General features: G+C 43.5%; 1 protein-coding gene across 6 annotated transcripts in view; it reads left to right on the top strand.

Annotated features, from left to right (window-relative positions):
* The window catches only part of MYO5A (myosin VA), a 285,827-nt gene that overhangs the window by 146,239 nt on the left and 126,495 nt on the right, over window positions 1-13,093 (top strand). For all 6 annotated transcript variants that reach the window (XM_077474307.1, XM_077474306.1, XM_077474309.1 and 3 more), the window contains exon 7: window positions 2,167-2,248. In XM_077474307.1, the coding sequence (XP_077330433.1) occupies window positions 2,167-2,248 (82 nt within the window). The remainder of the gene's footprint in view (window positions 1-2,166; window positions 2,249-13,093) is intronic.

The raw sequence follows: 13,093 nt of genomic DNA, 5'->3' as shown, positions 1-13,093 counted from the left end.
CTTTATAATGAACGGACTTGGCGACACACGGACGCTCCGAAAGTCCGGCGATTCCTAACGTGATGACGTACAGCACTTACGACGGAACTTGAAAAAGGACGTTCAATAGCTGGTAGCCAATAGCTTCCTTCTCGTACTTGCTTCAGAGCATGCGTCATTCTTAGTCCGCCAGACTAGCACACTGACGAACGGATTGCCCGCTGAAAGCCAAGTCCTGCGGACAAATTTTGAGTCAAAACTACTTTCTAAGTCCGGCGGACTTTATGATAAAAAAGTCAGCTGGAGTCCACACATGATCGAATTGTCCGGCGTACTGTGGTGCGGCAGACAATTTGATCGTGTGTACGCGGCATAAGAGAGCCTTAAGGGGGGGTTCAACTGATATAATACAACTCTTATGATCCTGACTGTCAATCTAGACATTGTTCTTTGTTGAATATGCCAGGTCACACATTTACCAGAAAGGCCACTTGGAGAGAGAGCAAAAGAGATTTACTAAAACTGTGCACACAGAAGCTGGGCATAATAACTAATCAGCTTCTAGGTTGGAGTCCTTGTTCACACTGAACGCGAGTTTGAAATTGCTCGAGTTCAGCTGAAATTGCACGATTTCAAACCCGCATTTCAGTGCGAGTTTGGGGAGATTTGAAATACATCTGTGCGGGTTCATGCACAGATGTCTATTCAAATCACTCCCAAAATCACCAAAAGTAGTGCAGAAACTACTTTTGGAAATCAATACAGCGCCATAAAGTTGGCGTTGCACCGATTAGGACAGTGCCGTTGCCAGCAATAGGCTGCAATTTGGAATGCGATTTGACATGTGAACAGGGGCTTATTGTGAAAGCTTAAATGAACAAGCTGAAGTTAGAAGTTGATTGGTTACAATGCACAGCTGCACCAGATTCTGTGTGTGTCAGTTTTAGTAAATCTCCCCCTTATTGTCGGTACAAAGCACAGTTTTGTACATTATACAAATGTGACATACAGGTGGCATATTCCTATACATTGAAACTCCAAAAAGTGATGACCTCTGAAAGCCAAATTGGCCAGAAGAGGCTACAAGAAATATTCAAACATTTTAAAGTTAAATGCTAAGCAGGAAAAGAAAATAGTACGTATTGGGGTTGCTTTACTAAAACTGGAGAATGCATAATCTGGTGCAGATTTGCATGGTAGCCAATCAGCTTCTACCTTCAGCTTGTTCAATTAAAGTGTTTGTTACCCCAACACTTCATATTCCTGATATGTTCCCGCTGTACCATGTACTTGTATGAGAAAGTATCCTGTTCTCTTTGTATTGCTTCCTTTATGCGAGATCCCTTATGTTCCTGCTAGTCCTCTGCTTTCCTGTAAAAAAAAAAAAAACTGACTACACTAAGCAGGAGAGCAGACCGTTGTCAGTTCTCTAGCTGTGCTGGAAACTCAGTATGCTCTCCTCCAATGATCAGATTTGTGCTGACAAGTCCTCACTGCAACCCATTCACTTGGAAGCTCAGTGTGCTACTGCTTCTCCTCCCCCCCCCCCCCCCCCCAGCTCATATGCAGCTGATAACAGAGAGAATGTGATCATTTAAAAAAAGGTATTTTTAATGATTTTTATATCTATGCAAAAATGTTTCGCATTTCATTTCTATTTTAAACTGAATGGGTTGTTTTACTAGGTGATTGTGTACAATCACTTTAAGCTTTGACAAAAAACCTGGAAGCTGATTGGTTTCCATGCAGAGCTGCACCAGATTTTGCACTCTCCGGTTTTAGTAAATCAACCCCTTTGTATTCCATACTTTTTTGGCAAAACAATTTGGTGTCATGGTGCAAGACAGCATTTTGATTTCGTTTTTTTTTTTTTTGCCCTACTTATGATTAGGCAACCTTTTATGCCAAAGTCTGCATTTTTAACCCACACTGCAATTTTGTTTTGAAAAATAAAGCTGATCCCAAAGCCGTAGTGTAGAACTCCAGTGTATGATGTTTCAAATTCTGCATCCAAGTGCTGATTCAGTCTGTCTGTATTGCTTAGCACATGTACAGTTTTCACATGAGATTTAATGCTTGCTGAAGCTAAGGCTGCTTCCAGCAAAAATGCTAAATTTCCAGTCTGCTTTCCAGTAATCCATATATTGGTGTTTTTTTTTTCTTTATGTTGTTGCTTCTTTTTTCCAGGCAGAGGAGGAGCGAAATTATCATGTATTTTATCAACTGTGCGCATCAGCTTCATTACCGGAATTCAACATTCTTAAACTGGGTAGGTTATTAATACTGAAACAAAAATGGCAACTGCCTTAATTAGTAATTAGCCTTTAGAGTAAGGCAGGCCATAGACGAGCTGAAAAACCGAACGTTCTGTCGATTGAAAAATGAAAATGGCGCATACGATTGTGCCGTCATTTGTTTTTCATTTTTCAAAATAAAATCCAGCATGTTGGATCAGGCACTTAAATGGTGGGAAAAACGTATGACCTGCTTAAAGTGATTGTAAGCTCCAACGAGCAGAGCCCTCCGATACCTCCTGTATTGAATTGTATTGTAACTGTACTGTCTTCCCCCATGTTGTAAAGTGTTGCACAAACTGTTGGCGCTATATAAATCCTGAATAATAATAATAATGGTAAAGCTTTGTTTTTTTGGTTTTTAAATAACAGACATGTTATACTCACCTCCCCGCGCAAGGGTTTTGCACAGAGCAGCCCCGATCCTCCTTTTCTGGGGTCCCCCTGCGGTGCTCCTGGCTCCTTCTCTTCTCGAGTGCCCCCACATACAGCCAGCCGTTCTCCCTGGGGGCACTCATGCGGGCGTGCTCCCGAGTCCTGCTGCTGCGTCCATTGACACAGACAGCAGGACTCGGCCTCGCCCCCAGGCTCCTGTGTCACTGGATTTTATTGACAGCAGCAGGAGCTTTTGGCTCCTGCTATCAATATATCCGATGGGGACCCGAGACATCAGGTGCATAGAATGCATGCATTGAATGCAAGGTGAAAAACCATGAGGGTTTACAACCCCTTTAAGCTCTGTATAGAAGGGCTTTGCACAGAACAAACAAAACAAAATTTGTTTAACACGCTTACCACATAGCCAAAAAATAAAAAAAATGAAAAAATGCGCTGTTTAACAATTTGGATTAAAAATCGGGGTTTTAAACGCACAGAATTTGCAACTATTTGTGGAAGCCCCACTGTCAGCTCAAGGCCCCTTTGTATAGTGCAGGCCTAAATTTTGTTTATGAGATCCTCCACGTTGGAGCATGCACAGATCAGCAATACCTTTGTGACCACCCTCCTAATATTGAGTCGGTCCCCCTTATGCTGCCAAACCAGCCCTGACCCATTGGGGATAGATGCCACTAGACTCCTCTGAATGTATACTGTGGTATCTGGCACCAAGCCCTCTACGTATACCTAAAATATACTGTAGCAATGAATAAATTAAGGAGAGGTATGCCTGGAGGCAGCCAATTCCACCTTAAAACTGTTACAAGACATTTAAATGGTAACACTCTAGGACAGTGATGGGGAACCTTGGCACCCCAGATGTTTTGGAACTACATTGAGTGATGGCGAACCTTGGCACCCCAGATTTTTTGGAACTACATTTCCCTTGATGCTCAAGCACTCTGCAGTGTAGTTAAGCATCATGGGAAATGTAGTTCCAAAATATCTGGGGTGCCAAGGTTCTCCATCACTGAATGTAGTTCCAAAATATCTGGGGTGCCAAGGTTCGCCATCACTGAATGTAGTTCCAAAATATCTGGGGTGCCAAGGTTCGCCATCACTGAATGTAGTTCCAAAACTTACGGGGGGCCAAGGTTTGCCATCACTACTCTAGGACTTTATTTTATAAATATATTAATATATCTCTGCAATACATTCAAATTTTCACAGGTTTTGTTCCTTTAATAATGCAAGTTTAGAAATGTACTTATTAATCTGTTAGAAATCAAGTGCACTCTTCCTGTTTCAGCTGACAACACTTGCCTCTGCAGCACTAAAATACCAAGCAGTGTTGTCAGCCATGCCCAGTTCTCTTCTAATGGACTACTGACCTCCCTCACCTTCCTCCTTCCCCCTATAACATTAGGGTGAGGTATTTTGTTGTTCAACAGGGGGGGAGGCTGACAGGCTGATGACACTGCTTAAAAATCTTAGTAGATGCAGAGGCAGCATTGTCAGCTCAAAAGGGGAAGTTAAAGTGGGGAAGTACAGCCAACGCTCCTTTGGCTGTACTTCTCCTGTGGATAACTGTTCATTCTGCACTCCTGTGGCCCGTTTTCAGCAGACAGTGGACTGAAATCCGCTGTCGGCTGATGTCACATAGCCGCTTCAGGCTCTGGAAAGATCATGACCATATGGTCCGGATCCGCCCTCATAAGTGGAGCGCCACCCGGCTCAGCCTCCCAGTGAGCTGCTGAGAGCCTGAGCCGGCTGCTTTTGCCCCCTCCACAGCCTAGCACTCCAGTAAGCGGGGGGGGGGGGGGGGGGCAGACCAGAGAGCTCACAAGCTCTCTGCTCGGGGAGCTCTGAGAACTAAGGGATCGGCAGTGTTTGATTGCTCGGCTCTCAGGCTTAGAGCCGGCGGTGGACAGATGTAGCATTGGACTGATGCTGCACCCACCTACAAGAGTATGGTTCCAAAAAAAATCCCATACTTTTCTTTTAGGAGCTCTCTGGATTTCTTGCAAGTCAAGGAGTATATATATATTTTTGGTACTTGCAGCAAGACAAAACATGGGGAAATGTGGGTGTATTTCATAGGTGTACTGATTTTTTTTTTTTTCCTCCATACACTTAGGGGTCTATTTCTAAATCTTTTTACACAAGATTCACAGAGCTTTCACCAAGGATTCCCACATTTTTCCATATAAATCCTTATTCAAAGAATAAATTAATTGTTTGGGTGACATTTAAGTGAATCTAAAAACATAGTAAAAGTAAAAAAGTAAAAACATTTCTAAATAGACTGCTAAGTGCAGAGCATTTATATACTAACCCCCACAGCAACCACCAGCTCTACGTATGTTTTTATTAGTTTGACAGCAGTATAATGCTGGTATTTGATTGATGTGGTTATGCACTATATGGGTAATCTATTGTTGAAGAAAAATTGATTTAAAACATTAACCACTTGCCGCCCACCATATAGCAGATTGACGGCGGCAAAGTGGTTTCAATATCCTGACACATCGCAACTACAATCTCGGTAAAGAGTCTCTGATGGAGACTCTTTACCACATGATCAGTCATGTCCAATCACTGCTGATCACAGTGTAAATAGGAAGAGCCGTTGATTGGCTTTTCCTCACTCGCGTCTGTCAGACGTGAGTAGAGGAGAGCCGATTGGCTGCTGCTCTGTGCTGATCGGTTATCAGCGCAGCGCCCCCACCCAAAGGATGCCCAAACTGGACCACCAGGGATGCCCATCACCAGGTATGCCACCCTAGACCACAATGGATGCCAATCAGTGCCCACAATGGGCATCACTGATTGGCATGCATTATTGTTTGGCACTGATTGGCATCCATCCGTACAATACTGTACACTACAATGCCACCTATCAGTGCCCATCCATGTCTCCTATCAGTGCCCATCCATGTCTCCTATCAGTGCCCATCCGTGTCTCCTATCAGTGCCCATCCGTGTCTCCTATCAGTGCCCATCCATGCTGCCTATCAGTGCCCATCCATGCCTCCTATCAGTGCCCATCTGTGCCACCCATCCGTGCCGTCTATCCATGCCAATCCGTGCACACTTATCAGTGCCTAATTGTGCCACCTATCAGTGGCGCCTATCCGTGCCACCTATCAGTGCCACATATCAGTGCCACTTCATTGGTGCCACATCATCGGAAGGTGTATAAGTGCCCGGTATTGAAGTGGTTAAAAATGTATGCATTGTGTTAATGCTCTATTCATGTTTGTAGTTTGTGGTGCTCAGTACTCAAGGACAGTTAGTATACAGTGAGCTCAGTGACAGAAATGACCTGACAGAGGTTATAACCCGAATTATGTATTTAAACATGTAAAAAGGGTTTTATCGGAAGCTGGATTTGATTTTGATTTTTTTTTTTGTTCTACAATTTGTCTGATCTATGTCAAATAGGGTCCTAAAAAATAGTATTGAAGATGGTCTGAACTACTGCTGAAAAATGCATAATATGCCCTGATATAAAAGAGTTGGGAATCGCTGTTATTGACTGTACAGAATACATTCTTCTAAATTAGATACTGTACTTCCTGCTGCATTGCATCAATAGACTAAATGTGGCAATATTTCCTGTGAGGTTAAAGGCCACAAACTAGTTACTAAAAAAAAGTAAAGCCAACAAGAAGATTAAAATAAGGCCATTCCTAACAGCTCATAAACATGCCATACGTTTGGCTATGGGTATATTATGTATGTATATATTTGTTACAAAATGGTCCAAACTATGAAAGGTCTTTCTTGTCTTATGCAAAAAAAAAAACTGTGTGTACAACCCTAGACTCCTGTGAATAAAAATATATATATATACGTAATAAACGTGAACAGCCTGCAAGCACTTAATAAGTGTTTCACACCCTCAACAAACTTGCATTTAGGTAAAAACTAGTGCTGTGCTATTCAGAAAAAAACAAATGATAATTCTCCAGCACTTGTCCTGTGCTCATGTACACATTACTGTATGGATTTTTTTTTTCATTTTTTTTTTAAAATAACAAAATGTTATACTTGCCTACTATGTGCAGTGGTTTTGCACAGAACAGCCCAGATCCTCCTCTTCTCAGGTCCTCTGCTGGCATTCCTGGGCCCCCCTCCTGGCGAGTGCCCCCGCAGCAAGCAGCTTGCTATGGGGGCACTTGAGCAGGCTTGCTTCCATGTCGCTGCTCTGTGTGCCCATTCAAACACAGAGCATGGCTCAGCCCCGCCCCAGCTCTCTCATTGGCTCACTGGCTGTTATTTGACAGTAGTGGGAGCCAGTGGCTTTTGCTGCTGTTTCAGCCAATGAGGAGGGAGAGAACCAAGGCTCTCCTGCATATCGCTGGATTGCAATGGGGCTCAGGTAAGTTTTGGGGGGTTGGGCGCTACTGCACACAGTTTTTTACCTTCATGCATAGAATAAATGAAAGTAAAAAACCTCAAGCCTTTACAACCACTTTAAAGCTAATCTTCAAGGAAATTACTAAATACAAATATGGGAGCTCTTTTACTCGCCAAATAATTTGCATTTCTGTCCATCCACAACTGCTTCAAAGCACATCCAGTTCTGGCAGGGCAGAAGATCAGATTTTTTTTTTTGATGTAGTTGGGTAACACCTTCATTTCTCCTTACCTACCATTTGTGTTCAGGGTTGTCTCAGAGAGATTAAAGTGATTGTAAATCTTCAGGTTTTTTTGTTTTGTTAAAATAATAAGCATGTTACACTTACCTGTTGCACAGAACGGTCCCCTACCTCCTTTTCTGAGGTCCCCCACCATCGGTCCTCTACTTCCTCTTCTGAAGTCCCCCACCACTGGTCCCCTCTCTACCTCCTCTTCTGAGGCCCCCCCTCCCCCACCACTCCCCTATCTCCTCTTCTGAGGTCCCCTGCCACCACTCTCAGCTCCTTTCCTAGGTGTGCCACCATATCAAGCAGTGTGCCATGGGAGCACACATGCTGGGGCCCTTCCAAGCCAGGCCTTATGCTTCGCTTCAATAGACACACACATGCTCCGCCCTGCCCCCAGCTTCCTCCTTGCAGTTTCTGACTAACTGCAGCAGGAAATGATGTGAATGCAGCAAGAGAGGAGACCGGGGTTGCCAGCAGGGACTACGCTGGATTGTGATGAGTGTTTGGGGGAGGGAGACAGCCATTGGAAGTTTTTTTTTTTACCTTAAAGTGTAATTTTAGTCAGAAAATTAAGTCCTGCTTGTTCAGGCTGGCCCCTTTTGCAGGTTGTTTTCAAATTTTAGGCACTTCTGAGTTTGTAGAGGCCGATCTGCTGACAGGCATACGTGGAATTAAACCCTCCTATCCTTTACAGCCAAGGAGCTGCTTCCGTGTGATCTGCAACTGCCATGGTGCTGCACATGTGATCAGTTATAAATCCAGTAATTTGATGGTTTGACATTTTGGTTGAGGACACAAGCAAATGTGACAGTTGGCAATCCTGGAATTCCAGGAATGTGACTGTTTCTTGAAACCATTAAATCAATGGGTTTAGTTCTGCTTTTATGGTTTACTGCTGTTCAGGGACTCTGGGCTTCAGAAAAATGGCAGCTTCCAGCAAGAAGAAACAGGAACAATGCTGGAGGCAGTTTGCAGCACACAGTACTTATGGTAGGATCATTATTAATGTGGAATGTATGTTCCTTCCTAAAGAACACTATTTTTGATCAAGTTGTTATGGGTAAAGTTCCCCTTTAAAGTGGTTGTAAAGTCACATCAATAAAATCCTATGATCCTCTATTTTTTAGGGCAATAGTGGTTATTTATGTTTAACCACTTGCTTACTGGGCACTTAAACCCCCCTCAGTCCCAGACCAATTTTCAGCTTTCAGCGCTGATGCACTTTGAATGACAATTGCGCGGGCATACAACACTGTACCCAAATGAAATTTTTATCATTTTTTCCCCCACAAATAGAGCTTTCTTTTGGTGGTATTTAATTACAGCTCGGAGTTTTATTTTTTGCTAAACAAACAAAAAAAGATGCAAAAATAATAGTTAATAGTTTGTTATAAAATTTTGCAAACAGGTCATTTTTCTCCTTCATTGAAGTGCGCTGATGAGGCGGCACTGATAGGCTGCACTGGTGGGCACTGATAGGCTGCATTGGTGGGCACTGATGGGCTGCATTGGTGGGCACTGATGGGCTGCATTGGTGGGCACTGATGGGCTGCATTGGTGGGCACTGATAGGCTGCACTGGTGGGCACTGATAGGCATAGTTAAGGCGGCACTAATAGGCACAGATAAGGCGACACCGATGGGCACAGATAAGGCGGAACTGATGGGCACAGATAAGATGGCACGGATGGGTGGCACAGATGGGTGGCACTAAGGGGCACTGATAGGTACCACTGATAGATGGGACTGATGGGCACTGATAGGTGGCACTGATAGGTGGCACTGCTGGGCACTGATGGGCGGCACTGCTGGGCACTGATGGGCACTGGTAGATGACACTGATGGGCACGGATATGTGGCACTGGAGTGTAGCACCTTTGTTGAGGCAGATTGTGGGCACTGCTGGGTGGCACTGTGGGCACTGCTGGGTGGCACTGTGGGCACTGCTGGGTGACACTATGGGCACTGCTGGGTGGCACTGACGGGGGGCACTTATTTTTTTATCATCTTTATTGATGAGTGGGCAGGTGGGCACTGGCAGGGGGCAGGTGGGCACTGGCAGGGCTGGCCGTGATCAGGACTGATGTCCCGATCACGGCCGCCGGTGATCAGCTTTTTTTTCTCTCCTCGCGCTGTCAGCGCGAGGAGGAATAATAGCCGATTACCGGCTCCGTTATATCACATGATCAGCTGTCATTGGCTGACAGCTGATCACGTGATAAGGGGTCGGGATCGACCCCTTGCTCTGATCGGTGATCAGGCGAGTCTCATAGATCCGCGCTGTAGCCGTCATTCGGCTATAGCGCGGGTCCCAAGTGGTTAATAACAATGCTAAGTATCTTTTTTTACTTTCAATGATTTTAATAGAAAATTTCAAATAAGAGAGAGCAAATTCACATTAGTCATTTCGACAACCAGAGCCCTGGTGTAAGCTTTCACAAACAGCAAAAAAAGTAAACATTCTTAAAGTTGCAAAGCCATATAAAGAAAGACATAGCCCCTGTACACACGGTCGGAGATTTCCACAACCAAATCCGTCGATTTTGCCCGTCGGATTTTGTCCGAAACATACACACGGTCGAACAAAGTTGGCGAAAAATCTGATCTTTCAGAACGTGATGATGTAATTTCGTTACGATGGGACTACATTCAGGCTAGTAGCCAATAGCTTTGATGTAGGAATTTGATCTGAGCATGCGTGGCACTTGGTCCGATCAAAATTCTCTACACATGATCGGATTACGTCCGACTGGCCCAGTTGGTCGGGAAATATTTCCAACATGTTGGAAAATTGGGTCCGACGGATATTCCGACGGAATCAGTCCGATGCATACCACACACAGTCGGATTATCCGACGACACGGTCCGATAGGACACATTCCGACGGATTCTCCGACCGTGTGTACAAGGGCTTAGTAATCTCAGACGGTATCCCTCCAAAATAAGATTGGAGAAAAAAAAACATATAGACTGTCTACGTAACCATCTGAGAAGGCAATTAGTCATGACAAGTCTTTACATTTGTTGGGGATACTACACAAATATGCCAGGAACTCTAACTATGGAATTACTGAAAGAGACAGCCCTTACTACCCAGGGCCATGGAGAAGATAATGGCAAACAAGAGAGAGGTGATAAAGGAGTGTAGAGAGAAAGAGACAGAAACCCGGAGAGAGGGTACAGCATGAAGCGCATAGGGAGTGAGCCCAAGCTAGCCACCTCCCCTAGAGCTTCACAGATAGCTTCAAAACGCTTAGTAGTGTCATTGACCACACTAGTAATTTGTTAATTGAGCATAACGCAGGATACATTTCTTCTATATAATGACCTTTACACAAAGGTATTCTTCCATGAGTGGGCTATAGTGAGTTTTGCTGTTGACAACATAAAAAATATTAGTCGTTACTTACATTGAGGTAGGTTTTTAATAGGTTTATTTAATAGAGCAATTCAAGGTTTTTGGGGGACCAGAATCCCTGAAATTTTCCCTATCGGAGCAAAAACTTTGTTACAGAAATCCCTCAACCTCTGGCATTCCCACCATATATGATGCATGGCACCAAGTGAATTACATTCTCGAAAGCATAGGGGTGAGGAAGATGGATAAAGCCTCGACAAACGGAGGGGAACCATATACCATCTAGTCAGAACCTTGATATTGGCCTCTACCAGAGAAACATTCAATATTCCTTTATAAGCTAGCTGATGAGAGGAGTGCCATTGTTCCACCTCCTGTTGGGAGAGTCCAGAAGCAGCCCTATACAGTATATAATAGAAATATCTCTCCTAAGCCCTGCATCTTAGGTACACCAAGTCTCATTGGGAGTCATTTTAGAATCCGCAGTCACAGAGAAACCCAAGGAATGCAGAAAGTGAGAGATTTGATGTAAACTGTAAATTTCAGAGGAGGGTATTTTCAGTTTGGATCAGCAATATAACAAAGTGAATGGGCCTCAAGTAGTAAAAAAAAAATGACCTAGTCTATACAAGCCTTTGTTCAGCCACCAAAGGCTACAGGATCTTATCCAGGGGGGGAGGCAGGGTTATTTAAATAGATGATTGAGCGGGTTAAAAGGTGAAACTAATTTAGGATTATTTTGCACTCGATCCCAAACAGCCAGGGAGTTAGACAAAGTGGTGTCTAGAATGGGTGCCCTACGCTTGGCAAGTTGACATTTGTCATGATCCAGTGGGACCCCATTAACCACCATTCTCTCAATCGTTATTCAGTCTGGCTTTTCGGCTCGAGCTTCCACCACTGACAACTGAGCCACCTGCGCAGCCTAGTAATATCGGGTGAGAAAAGGAGGCCCAGAACACTCGCCCTCCTTTGAGCAAAGATAACTTGTATCAATCGCCTATGGCCTTTGCCACACCATACATAGCGTATTAATTTGGACTGAAATTTAGCAAGGTCCGATTGAACAATTGCTATGGGTAGGGTATGAAAAAAAAAATAGAATACAGAGTTAATATACAAGTACTCAAGCACTGATATGAATAAAAATGATATTGACCCCCCAAAAAATCTACTAAATATACAGAAAAAAGCTGCACCAGTGCAAGTGATACCTCAGTAAACAATGTAAATTATTAGATATTAGTGCGCTAAAATCAATTAAGTGGTCAAAAAATTATTATATGTACCAAAACGACACTGTATCTACACTTTACATGGACTCATAGTGATCCATCATACAGTGATATCCATATAAAGTGCTCTAATGCATATATATGTGCAAAACAATTCATTAATAAAGTGCCCAGTGTGCATATAAAGTGCAATCCTCGTTTGTGTTAACTTATGAAAACTACAAAAATAAAGTGCTATTAATGGAATAAATATCCCAATTCTTCAGATAAAGTGCTATAAGTGCTAAAAAAAAAGGTATACAGAATACCCCAAACAGCAATTAATCCTTCTAATTAAATTATAGCAGCAAGATACTAAATGCTTCATAAAGTGCCTGTGTGCATAAGCCTGTATAATCCACACTAGCGCTCCTTGTGATAGATATACATATATATATATATACACACACATATGAGCTTCACACAAAAAATACTCTAAGCGTTAAATCTTACTACCCCAAGTATGTAAAAAGTGCTTTAAGTGCTACAAAGTAATGAACAAACAATCCTCCTGATTATTAATGACAATGTGCTATAATACATAAAAAGGTGCTTTCCCTTGAGAATGTCACGTGACCTGTGACGCAACGCATCGGGAGGAGGAGCCAAGTGGTGTGGAGCCTTCAGTCTGCAGGGAGGCTGTGAAGAGGAGTGTAAACCTGACGCTCTATCAGGCGCTATCGTTGATTGGCAGCCATGATAAGCATGATTATATTACAGGAACAGGCAGGATCAACTAGGTATTATACAATACTGCAAGGACTGAATACCATTGCAAGATCACTATGCACCTTAGCGTGCCTAAAGGGCAGGGCTTTTTTTTCTCAGAGACTAGGTGCAGGAACGCAACCATCCCCGCCACACTCGCATACCTGCCAAATGGCATCAAATAGTAGCTCTTTCCTCTGCATACAACCCCCTCCCTCCATTGCCCTCATTTTTTCCACCCTCCTTAAAAGCTCCACCACCTGTCATATATCTTACCTTTGTTGCAATATTAAGCTGAAACACCTATCCAGCTGTAATACCTCCCAGCATACTATACTATACTACAGTCACTTGCAAGGGAGATTATGCAGTAGGAGCATCAACAACTGGTCACCAGGGAAAAAATGGAGACCACAGAGGGTGCAGCCTTCCAACGCGCCCTCTCCTGCCC

The sequence above is a fragment of the Lithobates pipiens genome, unplaced genomic scaffold (assembly GCF_037356315.1).
Source record: "Lithobates pipiens isolate NorthernLeopardFrog02 unplaced genomic scaffold, aLitPip1_a1.2 Scaffold_8, whole genome shotgun sequence".
Lineage (NCBI taxonomy): Eukaryota > Metazoa > Chordata > Amphibia > Anura > Ranidae > Lithobates > Lithobates pipiens.
The sequence above is the reverse complement of the archived record's forward strand: the minus strand, read 5'-3'. Positions and strand labels throughout refer to the sequence as shown.